The sequence below is a fragment of the Diadema antillarum genome, unplaced genomic scaffold (genome assembly GCF_040938485.1).
Source record: "Diadema antillarum isolate AM-2024a unplaced genomic scaffold, OU_Dant_1.0 scf00000075, whole genome shotgun sequence".
Taxonomy (NCBI): Eukaryota; Metazoa; Echinodermata; class Echinoidea; order Diadematoida; family Diadematidae; genus Diadema; species Diadema antillarum.
The window spans coordinates 3,621,068-3,647,021 of NW_027270964.1; the positions used below are offsets into that span (position 1 = coordinate 3,621,068).

At 39.0% G+C, this 25,954-nt stretch overlaps 1 protein-coding gene across 1 annotated transcript in view; it reads right to left on the reverse strand.

Annotated features, from left to right (window-relative positions):
* LOC139717448 (afadin- and alpha-actinin-binding protein A-like) overlaps positions 1-25,384 on the reverse strand; it is a 68,967-nt gene extending 43,583 nt beyond the window's left edge. The window contains exons 1-5 of the mRNA XM_071628955.1: positions 25,094-25,384; positions 23,386-23,465; positions 17,628-17,826; positions 5,052-5,218; positions 3,431-3,599 (exon numbers count right to left, since the gene is read on the reverse strand). Coding sequence (XP_071485056.1) covers positions 3,431-3,599; positions 5,052-5,218; positions 17,628-17,826; positions 23,386-23,441 — 591 coding nt within the window. The 5' untranslated portion in view covers positions 23,442-23,465; positions 25,094-25,384. The remainder of the gene's footprint in view (positions 1-3,430; positions 3,600-5,051; positions 5,219-17,627; positions 17,827-23,385; positions 23,466-25,093) is intronic.
* Positions 25,385-25,954: the final 570 nt, after the last annotated feature.

Sequence of the window (25,954 nt, forward strand, 5' to 3'; positions counted from 1 at the left end):
AAAGTAGGTCCCACCTTTTGTTAGGATAGCTTTGTTTTGGATATCTCAGCCATTTCAAAACCAATTTCATCAAATAAACATTGAATTCCTCTTAGAATTAAATACTCTTTCATATTTCATAAGAGGTTTCTCATTATCTCACAAAAAAAAAAAAAAAAAAAAAAAAAAAGATGTTAGAAACCTAAAGTTAGGTCTCAACTAAAACTATATGATCCCTTTAAACTCTCCCTCACACTATGAAAAAAACTTGCCAGAGGCTAGAAATTGCAGTATTGAATTTCTGGTGGAAATGTGGCATTTCACCCACACAAATGTCCTCAGATTGAGTTCTGGGGTTTAGGATTATGGTAAAACCTCCCGCTGGGCACAAGGTGTTGAATTCTGGGCCGGGTCAAAGGTCATCTGTTACCTAGACATTAACCATCTTCTACATCACCAGGGAGATTGTGGTACACACTCACTTTAAATAATACAATGTACAATAGGTTCACCGACAAGGGGAATGTGCAGGTAAACAAGAGAATTTTCAAGAATGAAAAGTCAGTGAACTAAAGAACTCTTGTAGAGGAGTGTGGCATGGGAAGAGAAGAATTGTCACTGATGGAGATGGCTATTAAAAGGGGTAAAATGTTACTTCATCTGTTTTTTGTTTTTTGTTTTTTGTTTTGGTTTCCTCCACTGAAACAATTAAAGAACTAGGATCAAGAGGCTACAGGACTTGAAGAGGAGCTTTATCAGAAGTATCAGAAACAAAGAGCAGGACTAGGGGTGGAGGAGTTGGGTCAAATTAAGGTGTAGACCACAAAGCCACCAGTGTACATCAATTGCACATACACGTAATATCAATAGTTATGATGACGTGGACAACTAAAAAATGAAATCTATCCAAAGTCTGGGAATTCGTAACAACAAACAGCTGAGAACAGAAGAATACAAATGTATGAATTTATAAACTTAAAAAAAAAAACACACACACAAAAATGATCGTATCAGGATGTACTCTGATGAATACATAATTGATAGAGATGGGTCCTGTCCAAGAGTGGGAGAGCATTCATCACACGTTTCCACTTTCATTTCTGATGTAACTTGGTCCTTTAACATGAAACACAAAGGGGAGCACATTCTCTCTGAATGCCACACTGAGGTACTGACATGAGTCTGAAAGGTTAGAAGACACTGAAGCCCCCTACGGTAACTACAGCCATCAAGTCAGCCAGGCAGCCAGTCAGCCAGGCAGTCTATGTGGTCAGGGTGCTGAATGAGTGGAGCCACAGGGCTCTGTCACCCACTGACTCACACACAGCTGATACAATGTCAAGCAGGTTTGGGGGGGGGGGGGAGGTGGTGGCATATCCTGTCTCTAAAATCATTTGCACAGCTTTCACTATCTTTATTTTTATTTTATTTTCTTCTTTTTTTCCCCCTTTTTTTTTTCTTAATGGTAACCTCAGGGGAATTGCAGACACTGCAAGAAAAAATGTCATCCCCTGTATGATGAATTGGTAGTCACAGTACTCGAAAAAAACTTCAATTCAAGTTTGTGTTGACGTATAATAGTAACCTCAAAATCCATCATAAACTTACACAGAACTTTGTATCTTTTAATAAATTTACCATTCATTCAGATTTTGCGCAAGCAAAATGACAATACGCTGGCTACGCCCAAGGTACATTGGACTTTGCACACTATAGATGATCAGAAGTCATATAGGCCTACAAGTGTACATAGTAATGCAGTACTACAATATGTGATAAGATTTTCTGCTGCACTCTATGCTAAAAATGCTTCACATTACAAATCAACCACTCATTGCTCCAGGAGCAGCAAATGATCTGTTGTTGTTGCTTTTATCACACATACTCATTTTTATCACTTTACATCTAGATAACACAGGCTTTACCCATTCGCTGCTCACTGTTATCATTTTATAGACATCAATGTAGGCTAAAGTCATGAACTAAACACCTACAAAGTTTGTAATGTTGACTGAGAAAAGTGTCGTAGGAAGCTGCTCCCCGGACCAAGCTAAGTTTGTACTTTTCTGACACAGAATGAACCCATTAGAGATGCAAACAGGGGCCAGATAGTGTTTGACAGGTGTCCCTCAAAACTTTAATAGGTGAATAGCCCAAAATAGTACATTTTGTATGACAAGTCACAGCTGCTTGGCTCTGTCATAATTTGTAAAATGGAGAGCTTGAGGGGAACATGGCTATGTATCCCTCAAAGCATTCATTTGATGCAGTATCAGATATTCTGGTTATATGCTACATGTACATGTACAAGAGACTCATTTGCTAGTATTAATAGTCATTCTCATTGTCCCTTCTCAATCCATTCTAAATCCTCCATCCCCTCTCTTTTTTTTTTATTCCATCTTTAATATTACTTTCTGTTTTACAAATTGTCTCTATCTGTTGTCTATCTATTTAGCTTTTGATGTTTATCTATGTTTTGTTTATCTCTCTGTATCAATTATCTGTCCCTTTATCTCGATCTACTCGTCTTTTTACTCATCTCAATCTATTCCATTTACTCGTCGCTCTGTCTGATACCAATTTCATGCTTGGTAACTTGGGAGATTGCCTGAGAGATTCAACGGGGAGCACCAAAAAAAATTGCTTTCATACTAGTGAATGAGATCTCCGTCGAATTGCTCTCATCCACTCTTCTGCAGTGTAAGTACATACATTGTACTATGGCGCATGCATAAAATGGCCCACAATGTTATCAGTACGCTGACTTTGCTTTTCACCCGGGACTATAGCCGCAATACTACAACATCACCCGGGAGTATGCAGGGACATCTGAGAGTTTATCATCATGGATGATTCAAGGGTAAGATTTCTGAAAAGTCACATGCCATTCTAACTGCTATGACTTTCATACTACAGCATTACCTGGGATTTCTTGCGAGATCTTGGGTATTATTTGCATAGCACGAAAGGGGTATAAACACCATCTGTCTTACACCCCGCGTTCACATTTGACCCTACGTTGCGGCAACAATCACCATCGATCTTTAATATTTTTTTACGACTGACCGTTCACACTGGTATCTCTACTGCCCCCGGGCTGCGGGGACAATCAGGGCTTGGGCCAAGCCCTGCCATTGGAAACCACACTTCGCGTTAGAGCTCATTTGAGAAATACAGCTTGGCGCTTTCAATATTTCACTTTCTCTGTCCCCTGACCCCACTTGCGTCGTGGGGACAGGGGGACAAGTCCAAGCGAGTATTCACATTATGGTTTCCGAGGAGAAAGTCCCACAGTGCGGGACTTTCCCCACGTCACAGGGACTAATGTGAGCATGCGGGGACAGGTGTACACCAGCGTGGGACTTTCCCCACGTCATGGGGACTAAGTGAGCATGCGGGGACAGGTACAGTGTATACACCAACCAGACTGTATTATCCCAGTGCTCACCTCTTCTTTACTGCCCTTGAGTTTGGCCTGGAGTCCCTTGAGTTGGAGCCCTAGCTGCCTCTCCCTCTCCCCCTGAGACACGTTCTCCCTCTGCACTGCCTCCAGCTGCTCTTTTAATCTCGTGTGGTTAGTGTTCAGGTGCTCCAAGTCGCTGGTAAGACGGAGTTTTCTGGATTATGAATCATCAAAAGACAGAGAGTGCATGAGAGAATTTTGTAGCAAATGTGTGATATTTGTAACTTGCTAAAGATTTTACTTCTACACCATAAAAGAAGATGTTTAAATCTTGAATACTGCATAAGCCATACATTTAGCAAGTCTAATTTTTAACCAATCCGGACTTCCCAACAATTTGCGATGGTGAAGTACAGTACCTTAACGAGGAAATGTATGTGTGCATGTCACATTAATGTCAGGATCACTGTTAATATTTCTGCATGTTTTTAAATTTGCAAACAGCATCCGACTCACAAAATATTTGGCGTATGCAGTACCCTCTTTTCAAGCCATGATATACAAAGTAGGCCTATCTCTTGCACCATCACTTCAATCACCTTTCTCACATGAGTTCAAGTCTGTATACAATTTGTAATCACAATGATAGAGAAACGCTATTATGAAATTCAGTATCCCTCCAAAGATATGATATTACAGTGCAATATGAATGTACTTGAGTGTAGGAATAGAGAAAAAACTACTCCATCCATCCCCTCCCACCCCTCCCCCCATGTATTATACAATAAACGGTAAGAAGGAAAAAAAAAAGGACAAAACTGCCTGTAACATTGTCATGTGAATTGTGTAAACAAGATGAACCTGCTCACATGCTGTCAACAAAACTTTGTTCAATCTATGTTGTGAGTGAGTCAGTGTATGCATAGTATGCTAGCTGTGGTAATAAAGGCAAGCTGAGGGATAATGATAACATATGGCAAAGTCATTAAGAATGCCTAACACATAGTCTCCCATTTAATGGATGAGAGTTTTAGTAAGTGCACACAGTATGTGACTTCAGAACACTCATAGCTTTGTGGGATGCGCATGTTATGCACTGTCAGGATTCACTGTGTATGGTTTTAATCAACTCTTATCATCATGTGTTCTTGCAAGGATACACATGATAAAAATACAGCAGAAATCCTGATAAATCACTTTTCCAAATCTTTACAAAATAGGCTCAAAATTCTTAAACTTCAAACTTGTGAAAAGAGACCCAATAAATAATTTTTTCCATCTCACAGAATGCCAGATGCACAAATGACACTCATGGCATCCACAGTTCTGAAGATACATGTAGTAAATCTAAAAAACTATTTGCTATACAAATCAAATGAAACCTTTGTTCTGTTTTGTTTTGTTTTGTTTTGTTTTGGTTCTTGGTTTTTTGGTTTTGTTTTTTTGTTTGTTTTTTTTTGGGGGGGGGGTAACATTATGAGATTAATCACTCCCAAAAAATAGTCAAAGGTCAATCATTATACAGTACATCATGATAGATTTCCAATCATGATTGTTGTATTCTCTGTTTTTCATTTTGTAGAACAATATATCGAGCCACTGCTCTGAGTACAACCATCATCTCCGTTATACTCTGATGGGGTGTTGCTATGGTAACCATTCTCACTTTGTCTCCAGGTCCTCCTGCTTGGCCATGCTTCGTTGATGCCTCTGGATGAGTTCATAGGCACAGTTGACCAGCTGGACGAGGTCAAACTGCTCTGGTTTGCCCCTGTCCTTCCCAGAGCTGGACGGTCTCGTGAAGAGTGGAGGAAAGCCCAGTATAGATAGTTCCTGGATTGGGAGAGGAAAATAGCCTGGAATCAAGACTAGACCATTCCTCCATGGCCAAGTATGGTTTTGATCGTGATAAAACACCACATTAAAGGAAAGACAATTATATGCTTGAAAGATCCTAGGAAGATAGAGGTAATCCTACATATCTTTTAAGCCTGCAATGTTAAATCAATTTTAAATCAATCACCATAAAACATTTAAAAACATTCACAAATTCCACTTCTTCAAAAAATAAACCTCTTACATATGAAAATACAGCTATAGAGATCACGTTTTTAAAGGTGGTAGCATTCTTGCAAAAGCAGTTTCTTTTCTATCCTACCACACAAATATCTGAAGAAAGAATTCAATACCTGAAGAAAACAAATACCCAAACTCCTATAAAAAGAGAAGAGAGATATACATGTATAGAGTTTGTAGTTTCATATTGCTCTGAGATCTAAAGAGCACTGGATATAAAATATGACTGCACATCAAGGCTCTTCTTGGAAAGGAATTCAATGTGTGCTTGCCCAGGGGCGTCACCAGCTTTTTTTCAAGGGGGGTGCGTTTTGACACTAAATGTTTACGAGATTTTTTGGACAGACATTTGGAATATAGGAAGCTCTCAATCCCTAGACTTTTACTGTTTTTTTGAGGGAAACCAAGCGGGGAAAGGGCACCGGCGCGCCGGTAGCTATTAGGATTTCATCTTTGGGGGGGGGGGGGGGGGTAGTATGCGAGGGAGCGAGCAAGCTAGGGTGGGGGGACGGTGTGGAAGTGCCGGAGAGGGTTGTACCCCTTATGAATGGATTATTGAATGACGGTGTGAAACGACAATTACTCGCAGCGATATCAGGGGAATGGCATCACGACTACATGCGAGCGAGCGGAGCGAGCGAGCTTGAAAATTTTGACATTTGACAGTCCAAAAACTGCCGTTTGTAGCCATATTTTTTTGCTTTGTAAATTAAGGGGGGCGCACCGGGTGCAACTGCTGGCAATTACTGGCAGCATCATCAGGTGAATGGCATAATAATCAAATGCGAGCTAGCAAAGAGAGCGAGCTTGGAAATTTTGACATTTTACAGTCCAAAAACTGCCGTTTGTAGCCATATTTTTTCGCTTTGGAAATAAAGGAGGGGTGGGGCGCAACGGGCGCAACTGCCGGTAATTACTGGCAGCAACATCAGGAGAATAAATTGCATAACAATTAAATGCGAGCGAGCGAGCAAGCGAGCGAGCGAACGAGCTTGAAAATTTTGACATTTTACAGTCCCAAAACTGCCTTTTTTAGCCGTAATTTTTTTTTTTTTTTTTTTTTGCTTTGGAAATTAAGGGGGGGGCGCACCGGGCGCATCTTACTGCTGGCAATTACTGGCAGCAACATCAGGTGAATGGCATAACAATTAAATGCGAGCGAGCGAAGAGAGCGAGCTTGAAATTTTTGACATTTTACAGTCCCAAAACTGCAATTTGGAGCCATATTTTTTCGCTTTGGAAATAAAGGAGGTGGGCGGGGGGGGGGGCGCACCGGGTGCAACTGCCGGCAATTACTGGCAGCAACATCAGGAGAATTGCGTATAACAATTAAATGCGAGCGAGCGAGCGAGCGAGCTTGAAAATTTTGACATTTTACAGTAAAAAACAAACAAACTGCCGTTTGTAGCTATATTTCTTCGCTTTAGAATTTAAGGGGGCGCATCGGGCACAACTGCTGGCAAATACTGGCAGCAATATCAGGAGAGCATAATGATTACATTCGAGCGAGCGGAACGAGCGAACTTGAAAATATCACATTTTACAGTCCAAAAACTGCCGTTCTTTTCTTAGCCATATGTTTTTTGCTTTGGAAATTAAGGGGGGAGGGGCACCGGGCGGAACTGCTGGCAATTACTGGCAGCAACATCAGGTGAATTGCATAACAATTAAATGCGAGCGAGCTTGAAAATTTTTGCATTTTACAGTCCAAAAACTGCCGTTCTTAGCCATATTTTTTCGCTTTGGAAATTAAGGGGCACGCACCGGGCGCAACTGCAGGCAATTACTGGCAGCAACATCAGAAGAATGGCATAAAGATTAAATGCGAGCGAACTGAGCGAGCGAGCTTGAAAATTTTGACATTTTACAGTCCTCAAATTGCCGTTTGTAGCTTTTTTTTTGCTTTGGAAATTAAGGGGGGGGGGACGCATCAGGCGCAACTACCGGCAATTACTGCCAGCAACTTCAGGAGAATGGCATTACGACTAAATGCGAGCGAGAGGAGCGAGCGAGCTTGAAAATTTTGACATTTTACTGTCCAAAAACTGCCGTTTGAAGCTATATTATTTTTTTTCGCTTTGGAATTTAAAGGGGGAGGGGGGGGGGGGGGACGCCCGGTGCGCCCGGTGCGCCCATCTCCCTGGATCCGCCACTGGTAGTCAAGGGTGTGGGTTTATGTTCATGACTGGGGGAGGTATGACCAGCGAGGTGGCGTCGAAGTGACCAAGCGGGGAAAGGATGTCCAAAATCTGCACTTTAGAGCATCCCCTAAACTAATTGTGCGTGTTTGTTTGCGTGTGTGTCTTATATGTACATGGAAAAGTTAGGAATTAGCCCAGGTCAAGTCTTTTTATTGGCAATGCAAGACATTTTTACATAGACTAGTATGTAAAGCAACACTGCAAAATCAATGATCTAGCTTTGATATAACGAAGCGTAAGGTACAAAGGTGTTCTACATCACATTGCGCAACATTGTAGCGACTCTTCGTTCGGATGTGCTGAGTACACTGCGCAAATCCTGCTTATATGCAGAATGCCAACCAGGAATCACGCTGAATCACAATATTTTGTCGGGTCCGGGCTTTTTGAACAATGTTTCACACTATATATACCTATCTAATTATGGTTAAAAGAAATCATAGAAAAATGTCTTATTTCTTGATCACCCTTTCATTCGAAAGCAGTTTACTAACACTTGAGGAATACTATTTCGGTAAGTCTTTTTTTTTTTTTTACCAGCGGATTGGGAGGGGGGCGCACCCCCTCCCCCCCCCCCCCCCCCCCCCGCTCCGTAGTTACGCCACTGCTTTTGGGTGAAATAATTGGACAGATTTCTTGAATTCTAAAAAAAAGCAAGAAGATCTTTTCATCGCGGATATTATGATTATGTGGGATGGGGCAAACGTGTATATATACAATGGTCATGCTCCGTATCGTACGGATTTACAGTACGGTCGATAAATAGTAAACACTATACTAATAGATATGTACAAAATCAGTGCTGCCAGAAACAGGGGTGCGAATTGATTTGTGTGTGTGTGTGTGTGTGTGTGTCCCTGGTGCAAAATATAAACAAAATTAGAAAAGAGTAATTATTTAGCGTCCGCCGTTGAGGTCGCTCGCAGACTGATTTTTTTTTTTTTTTTTTTTTTTTTTTTAAGGATCTGAAGGGGGTGCGTTCGCACCCAACGCACCCCCCCTGGTGACGCCCATGTTGCCTGTCCCATGACTCCAATGTTGCAGCGAGTTTACAATATCTACACATATAAGCTGCATATTGTAGTTTCAAGGCATAAGAAGGCTACTTTAGATACAGATCTGCATGTTTTGCATATGAAGGCCACCGTGCATTGCTCAAACGTCCAAACACTACCAATGATGGCAATGGCAGATAACAATACAGCAGTATACAGGGTAGGTCACTTCTTATCACTTCAGTACTACTGGGACTAGTACAGACTTTAGACAACAGGAAACTGCAGAATGAAGGGATATGAGGCAGCATTGTAATACTGTGCATGCACTGGCTACTACTGTATGTGCAATGATTACAATCATTCTTCCTTTCACTGACCCATTCAACAATCAAACAGCAAACTTTGTATTAAAAGAGAGCAATATTATGACTTCAATTCACAAGTCTGTGGTACAGCTGAAAACTTCGTCATTTTATGAATAAAGAATATTTTGATTTTTAATAATGTGCACACTTTTATTTCTGTCTCTACTCCAAATCTACATGCACATGTAGTTTGTAATTGTTAATTTGCCTTGTTAGATATAAACAGGAGGATCTGTATATGGGCAATATTCCAAAGTAGCTCCACGGTAACACACAAGAATGCCAGCGCCAGCACTCCCTGTAGTTGGGTTTTTGTATGTTTTTGCTGTTTTTGTTGTTGTTTTTTATCAGATGACATGATCTCAAGATGATTATGAAGTCATAAAACCTGCCAATTTGTATGTACAATTTTTGTATGGTTATTACATCATGTAATGTTCATATTACATTATTCATATTGTTCTACAGGTTTTGTTCACTGTATCTATTGTGTCTATAGCTCATCTCCAAGCTGTAGGTACAGTGTACAACTGTACTTACGTTGTATGTGTACATACACATACAGTATACAATTGTATATACATGGTCTTATGTTCATACCTCACTGGAATTAGGCCTACAGGCTGTAGCTGGGTTCTATGGGTTAATAGAATAGATCAACTCATTTGAAACTTGTCCCATTTTGTGTTTGCGTTATGGACCCCAGCTGCACTGCTCCCGGAATTCAATCGAAGGCTATGCAAATGTTAAGTGACTCATTTTACCTGTCTCAACTGCTGAATACACAAGCATGTAGACATACTGTATTCCTGTTTCAGCATGTGACATGCATGGGCATGTTTGTGTCATACTTTGATATATCCTGTGGATTAATGACCAGTTGTCATGACGTAAAATAGCTACAAAAACTGTAGTAACTCCAAAACTCTACAGTCATTGATCTACGAGTGTACAATGGCCTGGTCAATTGCTTCATAATACAAAAATGTATCTTGCAAATTGAACTCAAAATCATGCTTCGTGAGTAATCTTAGACAAGTGATAGGAAAAATAAGATAATTTCTCATTTACATTGTGTACATACAATGTATGGCAGTTACAATACTGTATTAACCCATTGCTTCCGAGATTACTGGAATTTTCATTGCTTCAAAACAGGGGGCACCCGGTTCCCATAGACATGGGGTTAAAACCTGAAACTGTTCACCTCTGATTAGATGTTAAGCCATGTGATGATATCACATGATGCATACTCAAACTATAAATTCTCACCACTGTTTTGCTTGCTCATAAAAAATAGAATGTTGTTTTGTTTTGTTTTCTTGAATCTATGGAATTTCGTTAACTTTCATTTTACAGCAGGGCAAGTCCAAGATAAGGTCCCTTCAGAAGGCAAAATTTCATCTTTGCTCAATATTGACGTGTTTGGTATCATTTTGAAGCTTATGAGTTGAAGTTTTGATTTCCGTGGAGGAAAAAATGATGTTATGTAAATTTATGCAAATTTCAAGGGGTTCATTTGCATAAATGTGAAACACAGCGTTACGTATGGGACATTTATAAAAATTCATATTAATTCAAAGGAAAGCAAATAATATTTGATTAATATGTGGACATAAGAAGTTCATCACATAGTTTAACTTGGTATGAAAATTTAGGGATTATGCAAATGATTATGCAAATTAGCTCGTGTCCTATCATGAGATGTCCCATACGTAACAAAATGAGGTCATTTTTTTAGGTTTTTTCTGAAATTGCTAAGGTTATTTTAATGCCCTTTTGGAAAGTTCTAATTTATTGTTTAGAGAAATTAAATACCAGAGAAAAAAGAAAAAAAAAGTAAAAGAAATATTTTTTATTAGGCATTAAAATAATGTTACGTATGGGACAAATGCGTTACGTATGGGACATCCTCATACATATTGCATGTGAATGCATGTAGCTAGCTGGGAAGGTCTCTCAGTACACAAATGGTCAATCATCCTGAAGAAAGCATCCCAACATTGTAGCTACTTTTTGAGTTATAGACACTTGAAACAATACATGAACTTGACTGAACAATCTTCAGAAAGGGGGAGGGGAAAATGGCAAAATACACAATGAAAAATCAGCATTAAAGGGATGGTATAGTTTTTTGTAGAAATGGGGATTCAGCTTTCAACATTTAAAGAGATGATTGGAAACCAATTATATGAATTACTTAAGAGCATAAAATCCTAAGACTAAAGGAATTCAAAGTTGATGTGATGGAGATCCAATTTGAAATGGCTGTGATATACAGTATATATTAAAAAAAAGTAAAATGATTTTTTTTTAATTGCAAGTGATACACAAATTGTTCTTATTCAATTTTCAGTAGTAGCCACAACAAAATTCATGGGTATACATACTGAGGTGTGACTCGAATCAATGACCTGACTGCTAGACAGACATATATCTACTTGATCACTGGGGTTCCACGCAGCAGGTATTGCTTATTTATTAAACTTAATATTTCTTGTGTCAAGTTGTTTTTTATTGAAACTAAATGGCAAACTGCCCTTCATCAATGGAAGTAAACACTTTAAACTATTCAATTTTTCAGTAGTAACTATCCTGATAAAAATAGGGCATACATACTCAGGTTGGTCATAAGAAATATAGAATATGATTGAATGTGATTATGATGGTAAATATCTGGGAAATGTTGTTCCCTTGTCAATCTGGATCAGTATTTGAGTAATTTCAACTGATTCCACCTCAATAATTATGCAAAAATTTGTTTATGGGTATTTTGCAAAATTATTTTGCAAAATACCCATAAACATGGTTCTCCACACACTAAACGAATGGGGGACAAAGGGCATGCATACCCAGGTTGGTCATAAAAATATAAAAATATGATTGAATATGATTATGATGGTGAATATTTGGGGAATATTGTTTCCTTGACAATCTGGATCAGTATTTGAGTAGTTTCAACTGATTTTACTTCAATAATTATGCAAAATACCCATAAACATGGTTCTTCACACACTAAATGAATGGGGGACAAACTGTCCCATACGTAACACGTCATGTCTGTCTTTAATTAGAACCTGTAATTAGAGCTTTTTGCCTATAAGCAAATGACATGAAACTTACCTGTGATAATCTTGAGTGTTGTGACTTTCATCACAGTGAGTTACAAGTTGTAGAATGATATACTTTCAGAGAGTTTTGAGGTTGAAAAAAATGTTCAAAAAAACAAAATTTTTCTGGTCCCATGCGTAACGGCACATATATTCTCTTCTAGAATATAATTGTCAAGGTCATTTTTCTCAATTTTTTACATGATTATACTTCTCCTAGATATCAATCACCATGATAAAGTTCAATATGAACAAAGGCCATTAACACTATTTTTCAGGTCATAAAAGTCTCTGAATGTCCCATACGTAACGTGCGCGTTATCTTGGACTTGCCCAGCATTCAAATAGTCATAATTTCATTTATGATGCCATTCTTTATGATCATGGGAATTCCTCTGATATTTCTGAGTGCCCCTCCCCCCCCCCCCCCTCCAAAAAAAAAGAGTGAAATTTCTCTCTTGAATTATACACTCTTGTCTTAACAAAATTTAGGAATATGAAATCAAAGTTCCTTATGCCCTGTTTCAGAATTAGACTACTCAGAGACAGAGAATGAGTAAGCATCTAATGTGACCAAAACAAGAAGAGACTTGTTTAAAGCTTGAAAATTCATTTTAATGTGTAAAAGCTTTCAGGTCTCAATACTATGGGAGTAAAATTACAACACAAAATAGAACAAAACATGCAAATCATTACGTGATAGTCATACTTTCCCTCAATGATAAAATCTTCATTTTAAATCGTACAGGTATGTATCATCCCACCTAGCAGTACAGATTGTAGTCCGTATGAACTTTCATCTGTGTTGCTGTTGGGTTTGTTTGTTGTTGTTTTGTTTTTTAGTCTGTTTGTTTGTTTTTTTTTTCTTTTACTTTCTCCTGGTTGTGGTGACAGAATACCAGTACATGTCTACATTCAGAGATAAAGAGAGACAGTACGGTAGCACCTTTGACAAACAGAATAATGTACACGTAATTTCAATCTTGAATCAACGCAAATGGGCATATCTATAACTCACAATGCCTAGTCGACTTCTGAATGGATATGAATCATCACTTCCAAAGTTTAGTCTGAATGACTGTTAAACATCGAACCAACTGAGCACTGGACAACTATCAATAAAATCTAGAAATATAAAGGAAATACATGTACAGTCTTGTAGGAACCACAGTGCAATGTACAGTTGATATCAAGGATACACCTGTGAATACAAAAACCCCTTTCAAATACAATCACCAAACATAACAAAATAAGAACGAAAATAGAATGCCTTTGGATGCAAATTATTGGAGTGGGTAAAAGTTTACTCAATGTCCTCACATAGATGCCAAAACCATATTGAATGAGCACAGTTTTTGTTGAAACAAGTTAGTACAAACAAGGCCTTTGGATGCAAATTATTGGAGTGGGTAAAAGTTTACTCAATGTCCTCACATACAATAGATGCCAAAACCATATTAAATGAGCACAGTTTTTGTTGAAACAAGTTAGTACAAACAAGGCAAGGCTTTAAAAACAAGGCAATCGCCAAATTGTGTCTCGCCCATTCGCGTACAAGGAATTAATATCTTTTATAACTCCCAGAAGTTAATTGACCTGCTTATGACCTTTGACCTTGTGGTGACCTTCAATACCCTAAGGGACATTTACCATCCAAGTTTGGTCACAAACGGACAAAGGGATCAAAAGTAATGAGCCATAATCGAAACGTGCCATAAAAACTTAACATTGGGCCCTAAAAATTTGTTGACCCCTTTGTGACCTTTGACCTTGTGATGACCTTTAATTCCCCAAGGGACATCTACCGTCCACGTTTGGTCACAAACGGACATAGGGATCAAAAGTTATGAGCCACAATCAAAACGCGCCCTAAAACATAACATTGGGCCCTAAAAGTTTGTTGACCCCTGTCTGTGACCTTTGACCTTGTGACGACCTTCACCTCCCCAAGGGACATGTTCCATCCAAGTTTGGTCACAAACGGACAAAGGGATCAAAAGTTATGAGCCACAAATGAAATGCACCCTAAAAACTTAACATTGGGCCCTAAAAGTTCGTTGACCCCTGTCTGTAACCTTTGACCTTGTGGTTACCTTCAACTTTCCAAGAGACATCTACCATCACCCAAGTTTGATTGCCATTGTAGCAACATGTGCTGAGTTATGTGTGATAAGTCTTGCAAGTAAACTTTAACATATGACCTCAAATGACCTTTGACCTTATCATGTGACCTCTTACGGCACCATAACATGAAGGTACCCCCAGTGCATCCATCACCCAAGTTTGATTGCTATTGTAGCAACATGTGTCGAGTTACGAGTGATAAGAGAGTCTTGCATGTAAACTTTAATGTATGACCTCAAATGACCTTTGACCTTATCATGTGACCTCCAACGGCAACATAACATGAAGGTGCCCCCAGTGCATCTATGACCCAAGTTAGGTTGTAATCCAAGCAACTTATGTGAAGTTATTTGTCAAAAGAGAGTCTTGCAGGTAAACTTTAACATAGAAAAGAGGGTCTTGCACATACCCTTTAATATATGACCTCAAATGACCTTTGACCTCATCACATGACCTCTGACAACACCATAACATGAAGATACCCCTAGTGCTTCTATCACCCAAGTGTGGCTGCCATTGCTGTAACAGTTGCCAAGTTATGCATCATAAGAGAGTCTTGCAGGTAAACTTTAACATTTGTGACGGACGACGGACGACGGACGGACGACGGACGGACGACGGACGACGGACGGACGACGGACGGACGACGGACGACGGACGGACGACGGACGGACGACGGACGGACGCCATTTGGATCCCTTAGTCTCGCCTTCACCTCCGGTGGGCGAGACAAAAAAGGAAAGCAAACACAGTCCTTCAAATCAAACAGCTTCATTTGGCTGGACTAATCTCTTCAGCAAACCTTTCTGCAGTGTGGCTAGAGCCAGTCAGACTGTCAACATTGAGTCTTCAGTTCATGTTGTCTTCAAATCATGTTGGAAGAACTGATTTTGGTTCCATCACATTTGCTTTAAATTCTGAAGCAGAGAAGAAATTCCTGCACTGATGCAGTACTGACAATGGAGAATGAGGACATTGAGTCATTTGTGTTGTCATGAATACATTGTAACCTTGACTGTGAATTTGAGAATTTCATTAAATCTATTCTGATTTTTGAGGTGACTGGGGAAACTATCTTTACTCGTCAAGTAATCAGCAGGGTTCGAAATTAGCGATGGTCCGCTGGCCATTGGCCACCCGAAATCACTTCGGACTAGCTAAAAATCATAAAATTCTGAAGTTACTAGTCCGTCTGGCTAGCCAAAATATTGCTTCAGTGTCAAAATTGATTCTAAGTAGTCCGCCTGGCTAGTTAAAAAAAAAGTTAAGTGCGACCCCTGATCAGTACTGCCAGCTAAGGATGTGCTCCATGGTTGTACAAGTATTTCATTCCACGATTACAGTGCGATGAAAGTTATTCAAGAAATCAACAAAAAGACTTGTTTTCATCAAGTTTCTGTCAAATCTATTTTCTACTGTTCTACATGTACAAAAGTATATTTGTGTTGAACTTGTGCATGGCATTAAAAATCAATGATTCATGCTTTCCTGTACGATACCATTTCCTCATGCATGACTTCGCTTTAGATTACGGATATCCTCTATATCTTTGTCAAAAATTCTAGGTATTATCACACTGGATTCTTTAAATTTGACGCAAAGGTGGGCCTCACATGACGGCAACTGTTTGACCGCACCAGCTCCCACTCCTCCGGGACCACCCCCCCCCCCCCTTCATTGAACATCAACTTTGGGGTGGGGTAGAGAGCAAGGGAGAGGGTGGGGATCAGGGCTACAGATTTTTTTTTTTCACCTATGATGACTTGTTATCAGGTAGAATGTCAAACTGCCGCTACTAAAAGTAAACGTCACTTAAGTGTTACAAATGATACAGAGCTCTACTGGTATGAGGACTTCAAAATGTAGAATATTGACTGCCTGTTTTATTGTAGTCAATAAAATTATACACATGTGCAGTGATGCACACATTCACACCCGAATCCATCAGAATCACAAAACACATCATAGCTGTCACACCATATGTACCATATGTTCCATCAAACAGTGCGCAAGTTGTACACACTGAACATACCATATGGCACAGTATAGTCAACAATATGAACCAGACAGGATTTATCATTAAATACAGATTTAAATGTACACTTCAGCTACTCATTGCAGACGAAGCAATTCAAGTATTAACCACACAAGGATAACCTGAAATTTGTAACTTGTATGTAACAGATCTGTATACTTTTTAAACACACTTTACACTGGCAACATTTTCTGTGCTGGATGCATTTGTACAAATGTACAATGTGTACCTCTTGTTTCGTATTTTTGTGGTATTCAAAATCTTTGAATCTCCCATACAATTTGCAGGCTCAGATGTCTGAAACATTTTTTTCAATACATTCTACTTTTCTGGAGATTCACTGGCTCATCAAACTCTGGCAGTTCAAGATAAAAGGGTATACTAGAATGCTTTCTAAAATACACAAGAAATAGACAAAATTATGATCGCATGGATACAACGTAGCTGTCAATTTACATCCACATGCATTACCTATCCATCCATCAATTTCTTTGAGCCTGCATTAAAATAAAATCATTAGCTGATTCTGGATGGGCTAAAAGGGTAAAAACTGTGCATAATTCACAAGCTTCCCATCTAGGACAATCTGATATAAAGTCATTGTATGAGAAGGATGGCAATAACTTGTTTCATATGAAATCAGCCAACTCATTGCACGGGGCACATTTTTGTATAGATCAACTGAAACTATGCCTATGGTGCACACAACCTTTATAATAGCATGGTACCCCAGCTGTGTGACACAATACCTTGGACCAGAGTCAAAACATGGAACTACACGTTAACTGATATAATTTGTATGATGACTAAAACTTCCAATGGCAATAGTGCTGAGAGTAGGCTGAATGGGCTGAAGAGCAACGTTTCATGTGGGTGTGAATACAAAGGGATTTCAGTATAAAAGACAGTCATTTCTTGTGTTTTTTTTGAGAGAAAAAAACCTTCATGGTGACAATTGGTCTATCAGGTCAGGGTCTGGCAGTGAAGAGAAAGGAAGTCATACATTTAAAAAGGTGAAGCAAAATAGGTGTAGGATCTAGAGAGCTTAAATTGAAGAATTTGTTAACAAAACATAGTCACTTGGCAAAATTTGGAAAGATCATTTCTGCTTTATAAAAAAAAATATCAAAGACAGAGGAGAGTTTTGTTTGTACGAATGAATTTCATTGTGGAAACTGTGGAGACATATTCTCTAAATATATTGATCATATACTGTATCAATCAAAAGTATAAAATGATAACATCACTGTCAACATCAACGTCATCAACGATGGAAAAATTCCATGTTGAACATTGCTTGCTATGATGTTCCATTCTGCCAACAACTCCTCACCTGATCAAGATAGCTGACACATTGGTCAATGTTGTCTTTGGTGCAGAAAGAAGGCAGTCCGCTCCCTGGCCCCTCTCCCGGAGAGGGCCGGGACAGGGGTGAGGGGTACCCAGCATTGTGGGGGGTGGGAGGAGCGCGGGGCGAGTAGTGGCTGGTAGTGGTATACTTGGAGATGAACTCGTCATCAAAGGACGACCTCCTGAAAAGACAAAACAATGACAATAGGCATCAATAATTGTTGAAAGCATCGGGGCTAAGATTTTTTTTTTTTTTTGAACAATCAAAATGTTCACATAAAACATTATGTGGAAACATGTAATACAGATCATTATGTACAATATTGTAAGGTCAAGTTACTACAACATTGTACAAATGTAGGCCTACAAAGTATGTTGCACATGAAAATGATTTCTGTACATTGGGAAAAAAGGCTTTCACAAATTAATTGTACATTTTTAATAGTATGGTATACATTGTACGGCATGTCCCTAGCCTAATGTTCACACAAACTGATACCTTCACAGTCAACAACACCACCACCAACAAAAATCAATGTTTTCTTTGCACTCAATGTGACTCAACTCCAGATACACGTACATGTACATGTTTTATAACATTCAGATAATTAATGTTCTTCACTGGAGGCGGATATAATCGAGGCCCAGAAGTTGAAGCTGCAATGACCTTCAGCAACATTTGATTTTTACTGAAACAATCTACAAATGTATGGAGGTGCAGGTGTGGATGGCATTGTAAAATCGGTGAACAGGAAACCAGTGCTGTACATTTACTGACTGAGCATCAGCAGCAATACATTCACACATCAGTTGATGCTTTCTACTCTTCCAATACACACAAGTCTACAACAACAGCGGGCTTGAAAAGCAGACACCTGCCGTTGTTGACTGGTTGCCCATGACAACATAATTCTTACTGAAGTCCCCCTCTCTCTCCCCGCTGTAGCCAGGGAGGATTCCTCAGCAGCAAAGTGGTTGTGGATAGACTTTAACACAATACCACTTCTTCAAAGTCTCTATTAAAGTTTGGACATGTGGCATTCAGAGGTCATCATTGCACTCTCTATATTTTGAAAGAATGTGTAATTTTATCTTAGTGGGTAAAAGCTTGCAATATCACAAGCGAATTACATCCTTGCCAAATTGTACAGGAATGTAAAAAGCCTACATGCACTTCCATCTTGGCTGGTTTTCATCTAGGCCCCTATATTATAGATCTCTCTATTACAGTAATCCATCTAGCTGTCTGCAGGTCTGTCTGTCTATCTACCTATCCATCTACCATCCCCTGTCTAAATGCCAGTTGATATTGCTGATCTTTACTACACCCCCTGAAAATATATTTTCAATGTACACTACACCATATATATGCCATATTGAATATTTTTCACTTTTAAAAAAAAAGTTGCACTTTTAACATAATAACAAAGGGTAGAAATGTGTAAAAAAAAACTTTCAGTTCTTTCTCAAAGAATTCTGAATACAATGTAACATGTGTACAGTGTACATACAATGTACACGTACCATATACTTTATCTTGTACACTGTACTTTGTAGGCCTACTACATTTGTGTAAATGCATACCAGATGCAGTTGATTGGCATACTGAAAGTGCAAGATTACACTTGTAGGAATTTCCCACAGGTTCTTGAAAAAGGGAACCACTGCACACAGTGCAGTGCTAAACAAACAACACTTGTAGAAAGGGAATAAATACACAACCTTTGACCTATATACACTAAATGTATTGAGCTACAAAACACTATTAATGCAGAAACTAGTCATAGGGCAAATCATACAGCATCACTTTTTAGACTATTTTCTGATATGAGAGGGGGCAATCTACAAAGCACAGTCCAAGGTCAACAACAGAAGATACTGTACAACACTATCATTATCAAGAAATTTCTAGGGTTTTAAGTGCATTTCCCAACAGTGCTTGGCATCTGGGTCTTATCCATGAGACTACCACTGACAGTATACCAGGGTTTTCACAATCCTCATGATGAATTACTCAGGCCTTTTCAGCTTCAAGGGACAAGCCTTTTAAAATGATCATGCTTTCATCCCAATACAATAAAGTACAGGTGGCTCTCGTAATGTGTAATGCGTATGCCAGAGTATGGAGTTACACATGTACTTGCACATTCTCTCAGATCCACTCTATTGATACAGTATTGTACATTTTGTATGTTCTGATCGAATTCACATGAAACTAGTTTGATCTTTTCCATTGCTCATTGGGTGGTGACATTTCATTTACATCGTATACAGTGGAAATAAACAAAAAATAAATAACGACCTTATTGAAAAGCCTTCTTAAAGGGACTGTACAGTACTGGTTGAGGTAGGGATTCATGTTTTGAACATTCATAAGTGAGATAATGAAATATGAAAGAGCAGGTAATTTTAAGAAGGATTCAACGTTTATTTGATGAAAATTGGATTTCAAATTGCTGAGATATCCAAAAAAGTGCTAATAATAAAAGGCGACATGCCACAACTTTATTACACAGTAGGATCTCTTTGTCTCACCTTGTTTTTGGATATCTCAGCCATTTCAAAACCGATTTTCATTGAATAAACTTTTGATACCCCTTAGAACTGCATGCGCTTTGATATCTCATAGAGTGGTTTTTTAATATCTCGCAAAACGTGAAAAGCTAAATCTTCACCTCGACCAGAACTGTACACACCCTTTAACTAGGTTTGTTAGTGCATGGGATTGAAAATAAACTGTACAATGTAGGCCTACAATGTATACTGGCATAAATCTTGCATTATTTCTGAACATAAACTGTAAAATTTCAGTAGTTGTGTCTCCTACAACAGGAAACATAATGTGATTAAAGCTGAGATAATGAAGCATGTTCATCATCCTTCATACAATGTAAGTCGTAACCAGAGCAATAGGCCCTACTCCATGTCAAACAAGAAGCAATGAAACTGAATGAAATCCAGAGATAGCTTTTGAGCTCATTACCACCCTTTTAATAGGCTATTATACATTGCATTCATGTGACTTTCTATTGCATGAATATTACTTCTGGGACCAAAAAAAAAAAAGTAAGTTTAGAACATTTTTGTCATTGTACATCAAAACACTGAAATCCTACTTCTCATTCAATGATAAAGAACTATAGAATGTTGACAGATACAGTTGTACACAACTGCACATACATGTACAAATTGTACATTGAATACAAGGGGTGAATTTGCAATGCACAATTATTCACATGACAAGTTTCTCGCTACGGTTGATGTGATCGTACAGTACTTCTGATATGTTACATCGCACTGTACAATGTTCATTGCAAGTTGTACAATGTGCTCGCCAAAGAATCCTTATTAACTGGATCTCCTTCTACAAGATGTATAAAAACAAAATGTAAAGTCTGTCTTCTTAGTTTTCAAAATCACATTATGTAGAAGCCATGTGAGTTGTCTCTTAGTGACATACAGTTCAGTCACCAAATTCGCTGAAGGCAGACATTTTTTCCCCATTTTTTTTTTCCTTTGTCTCTAACCTGTTCTGGACCCAAACTCATAACACAAAGACAGGTTCAGCTTTGTTTGCTAGATCATCATGGGACCGAAGGAAAAAAAAAATGTATCACATTCAAAAATTTATTTAAGCATTGAAGGGGATGTAATGAAGGACAAAGTTAAAGCACTGAAGGGGCGTAATGAAGGACACCTCTCAGGTAATATTTGGGGTTTGTTGGCTAATTATTTACAATATCCTCAGCTTCATCACATTGCATCCACTCCATAAAGAGCAAAATATGTCTGATCTCACAAATTATAATGTACAGGAATGCCACATCTTAAAGATGAAGGCTGTGGAGACAGCTAACCCTCCCTGGAGACACAACAGGAACAGACAGGTCTCCAATCGTGCTAGGGATTTGGGTAGACTCCTTCCCGTCAGTGTATTGCATGTGACTCTCCTATCAGAAATCAAATTTGCTTTGCCGATGAGTCAACACATCTACACTGCAGTGTGAAGCAAACTTAGTGCTTGGGGTTTGTTCAGCAATAAATGGTGCTGGCTTTAACAGTAATGAGGAAGTTTCTAACTTTTTCTATCCTTTTATTGCCTAACCTCAGACATATTAGCACAACAAATTCTAGCAGGTAAAATCCCTATCTACTTGTAAGTACATGTATACTGCATCTAAAGATGATCAAATCATCACCACTAATAGTTTTACAAGTTGTAAACATCAGGTACAAGGAACAAATATGTCACAGACATGTGTTGCACCTAAAAGAAAAAAAAATACAGCTATCATTACACTGCCACAGTCTTTGGTGACATGGCTTTAGAGCTCAATGATATTGGATTGGTATGGTACAGTATACAATCTGTAGTGACCCGAGACATAGTACAAGTAGGCACAGATATTGCACACACCCTCTCTCTCCTCTCTGTTGTGAATCTTTGAGGAAGTCATAAAGTCACAAGAAAACAATGGCAAACAAATACCCGTAGACTTGACACGTTGTCACAATTGTGTGTCAAAGTCCTTTCTTTGTACACATGTACACATCAGACTGCAGAACCAGTCATCCGCAGAATGGGTACACTTTTAGATCTTCAGCGATAGCAGCGTTAAAATAATTATTGTCCATAGGTTTTCAAAAGGTGATCCATAGTCATAAATTTTCCCTTTGACAGCAGTGATTGTACTCAATAACAACAAAATGCAGTACCTACACCGTACAAGTACAGAGTGTAGATTTTATAGCACCATGAGGCCTACAAATTGTAGGTCACAAACTTATCATTTTCAAGGTACAATGAATGCCAAAATACATTGTACTTCAGTTGTTCTCTATTAGGCGAGTGCTGTGAATGTTAAGGGTTTTCACTAGTAATACTCACTCTCTGATGGCAGAGACATTGCACACGTGTAACATCCACCATCAGGGAGGAATACTGATGATTCTCTTCTTACTCCTTTTCTTTATCATCATATTCATGGAAAGTTAGTTTTAACACTAGTTACATTCTTTTGGTACACTGTATGTCATAATGTTTAACATGTAGAGAATCACTTGCAATATTGAATCACCAGAGGCTCAAAACAAAAGTTGTAACTTAGAAATGTGAAGACAACATACTGTAGGTAGGTTTAATATTAATTTAACACTTTCCATAACCTGGTTTAATACTCTGTACGTATGTATATAATGTCTAAATTGTACATGACAGATGTATACACCTTAAAACACATACAACTTTTGTATAGTAAGCTTCATTAATTAAGGTCTGCATACTGTGTGCAATCACAATTTTCTGAAAGTTTTCAGCCTTTTACCATGGGATGAAGATATAGGCAGTCTATCGAGTAACAGTAGAAATACAACCATAAATCAATTCTAAATGATTATTGTACCCTACATGTAGATATTGTTTACAGTACTTTGGGCCTGTGTACAGGTATTTAAGGGAGAACTTGGGCTTGTGACAATCTGGTTTTAAAAAAAAATGAAATAAGACCATCAGAAGAATACTGTAGGCTCCTATTATGCAGTGATCTAATAGGTAAAAATGATATTTTGACAGGATAACACTCAACAATGATAACACCCGAATTCTCTACCCCGAGCTGATTGGGCCAATACGCCTCCAGTACATCAACAGCATACTCACAGTATCTAACAGATATTTTATATTACAGTGTATTTTGACAGTACAAAGTAAATCCCAGTGTCAATTCACCCATTCAAGTTACCTTGGATTGGAATGTGGAGTGAGCACCATTGAATTCGCTGTGTCCCATCCAGCCATTGCTTAAAACTCCACTGAATACATCTGGAAGAACAAGTTTCAGATTCAGGCATGAGAGCAAGATCAAAATTATACAACAGACACACACAAAAATCCAATCTAAGATTAATTGTTGCCATGTTGGTACATGTATGTATGTGGTATGTTCAAGCTCTCTCCTCAAGCAAACTGTACCATACTGTACCGACGCCAGAAGAGTCTCGGACGCTCCTAAAGTATCGTGGGAGCCGTAAGTACTGTATCGTACTGTACCGAGCCAAAAGTGAACCACTTCCCAATGTGCTCCAAAAGGGTACCAAAAGCACGCATGTGAAGAATGCGCGTATCATGCACATACGTGTAATGCAAAGTTGAAAGACTTCAAAAGAGTTCATTCTCTTTGTTCTGGGCATCTGTAAGTAGTTCAAGCGCGCCAGGTGAATGACCCTATTGCTCCAAAATGCGTGACCCCATCTAAAAATAACTCATGTCTGAGGTATGCTTTCTCAACAGAGCGCTTGAATGCCCCAAATCTGGCACAATTATCAGTTATTATCATGTCAGTACTTTGACTTTATTTTTGGACATCTCAGCTATTTCAAAACAGATTTTCATCAAATAAACTTTTGATTCTTCTTTGTAATGTTTAAACTACATCAATGGTTTCTAATTACCTTGCAAAAAGTTAAAACCTGAATCCACATCTCAACCAAAACTACACTGTACCTTTTATACACTGCACTGTTCAGTGGTGTTAGTTTAAAATCAAAGGAAAAGCCCACCTTCATAAACATGTGGATTGAGTGAAGGCAACAAATAGTAGAACACATCACACAGTGAAAGTTTGGGGAAAAACAGACAATTCGCTCAAAAGGAATCACAATTTAAAGTTGTGAATTTTTAAAGTACCTGTGCAGTCACTGCTGGATGAGAAGACTACAGACCACAGTGTATGATGTCACATGCGTACAACGATATTGTTAGAGGTCTACGGAAAACAAAACGAGAATTTCAAAAAACTTTACTTTTGAATATTCGTAAACTGTGCAAATTTCTTCGACTTAAATTACTGATGTATGTTAAGGGTAATAATTATTCCCCTTGCCTTGTGAAAGAGAGAAGTCGAGTGTTCTTTTGATATCCGAGAAAAGTAAAAATATGTTGAATTTTCTTATATACTTTTTTTATATGTCATTGTACACAAGTGACATCACAAGCTACTACTTGTATTGTAGGGCCTAGTCTTCTCATCCAGTCGTGACTGAGCAGAAACTTCAAAAATTCATAACTTTTGAACAGATTGTCCGATTTTCCTAAAACTCTCACTGCTGACGTGTTCTACTATTGCTACATTCACAAAACCCACATGTCTATGAAGGTGAACTTGTCCTTTAATATAAATAGCTACAGCAGCTAGTGTGGGGTCCACAGTTAGTAAATTAAACCGGCCTCTACATCTATCGGCCCCATCCATGGCAATCATTGATTCATACATTCATTGGTCATTGTACAAATAGATCTAACACTACAGGTTAACCGGTTTGATAATTTTATATTTTCATGATCATAAGTTTATGTTACTCTACGAGATTGTTAGCACCAAAACTAAAGACTTGCAAGGGGGGTCACGTCATGTAACCGTTTTGCATTAACAGATTTACAGACAAACTTACGAAAAGGCAGACGAGTATTGCTTCGCTAGTATGAAACTTGTTGAATGTGATAATCCCTCTGTACATTCATTCTACTCGCGTATAATCCGGTTCGCTGCACAAGCACGGCAAGGACCAGTCAGCGCAGCGCGAGCTCGATCAGCCGGGCCCGGGACGGAGTAGGCCGGTGCGGTAGCTGTAAATCCTGTCGCAACCCGTGTTGTTGTTGCCTGACTTTCTGACTTATTCCACAACATACATTCCAAAGGTGCCAATGCAGGAATCTAAAATGATCCTCTTTATGTTGCACTAAACATGTCCCAATCGAAAAACAAGAGTTTGGATGAGTGATGGCGAAGTTCCGGTCGTAGTTCGCGCCGGCCGCATACAGCCACTTCAGCACTCAGCTGACGACAAACACAGTGCTATCGCTGGTGTCGGTCGTGCGTATTTTTGAGGTGCGTATAAAAAATCGTATACTAATAGTAGCGGCCGCGGTTTACCGGTCGCGGTTCGTTCGATTGCACACACACAGACGTTGTGGCCTATCTAGCTGCGTACCAGCAGTTACCTCTGTGCACGTTGTCTCTGTGTACTAAGTATTTCGCCGTCTCGTAGACACACACAGGGTAACACATGCATGCCATAAATTCGTTCGCTGGTTACACATGTACATGCAGACCAAAATTTTCCGTAGCTCTATGCATAGACGTTGGGATGCCAAGCGGGAAGTGCATAGCGCATGGGGAACAGCAAAAATATCAGTGCTGGAGGCGGTGGATTCGAAAACTTACGAAGAATCAAGGTGAGGAGGTGAACGCACTTCTCTGCGTTGTGAGCAATGGGAGATGGGGGGAGGGGAGGAGAGGACTAAGTGAGGGG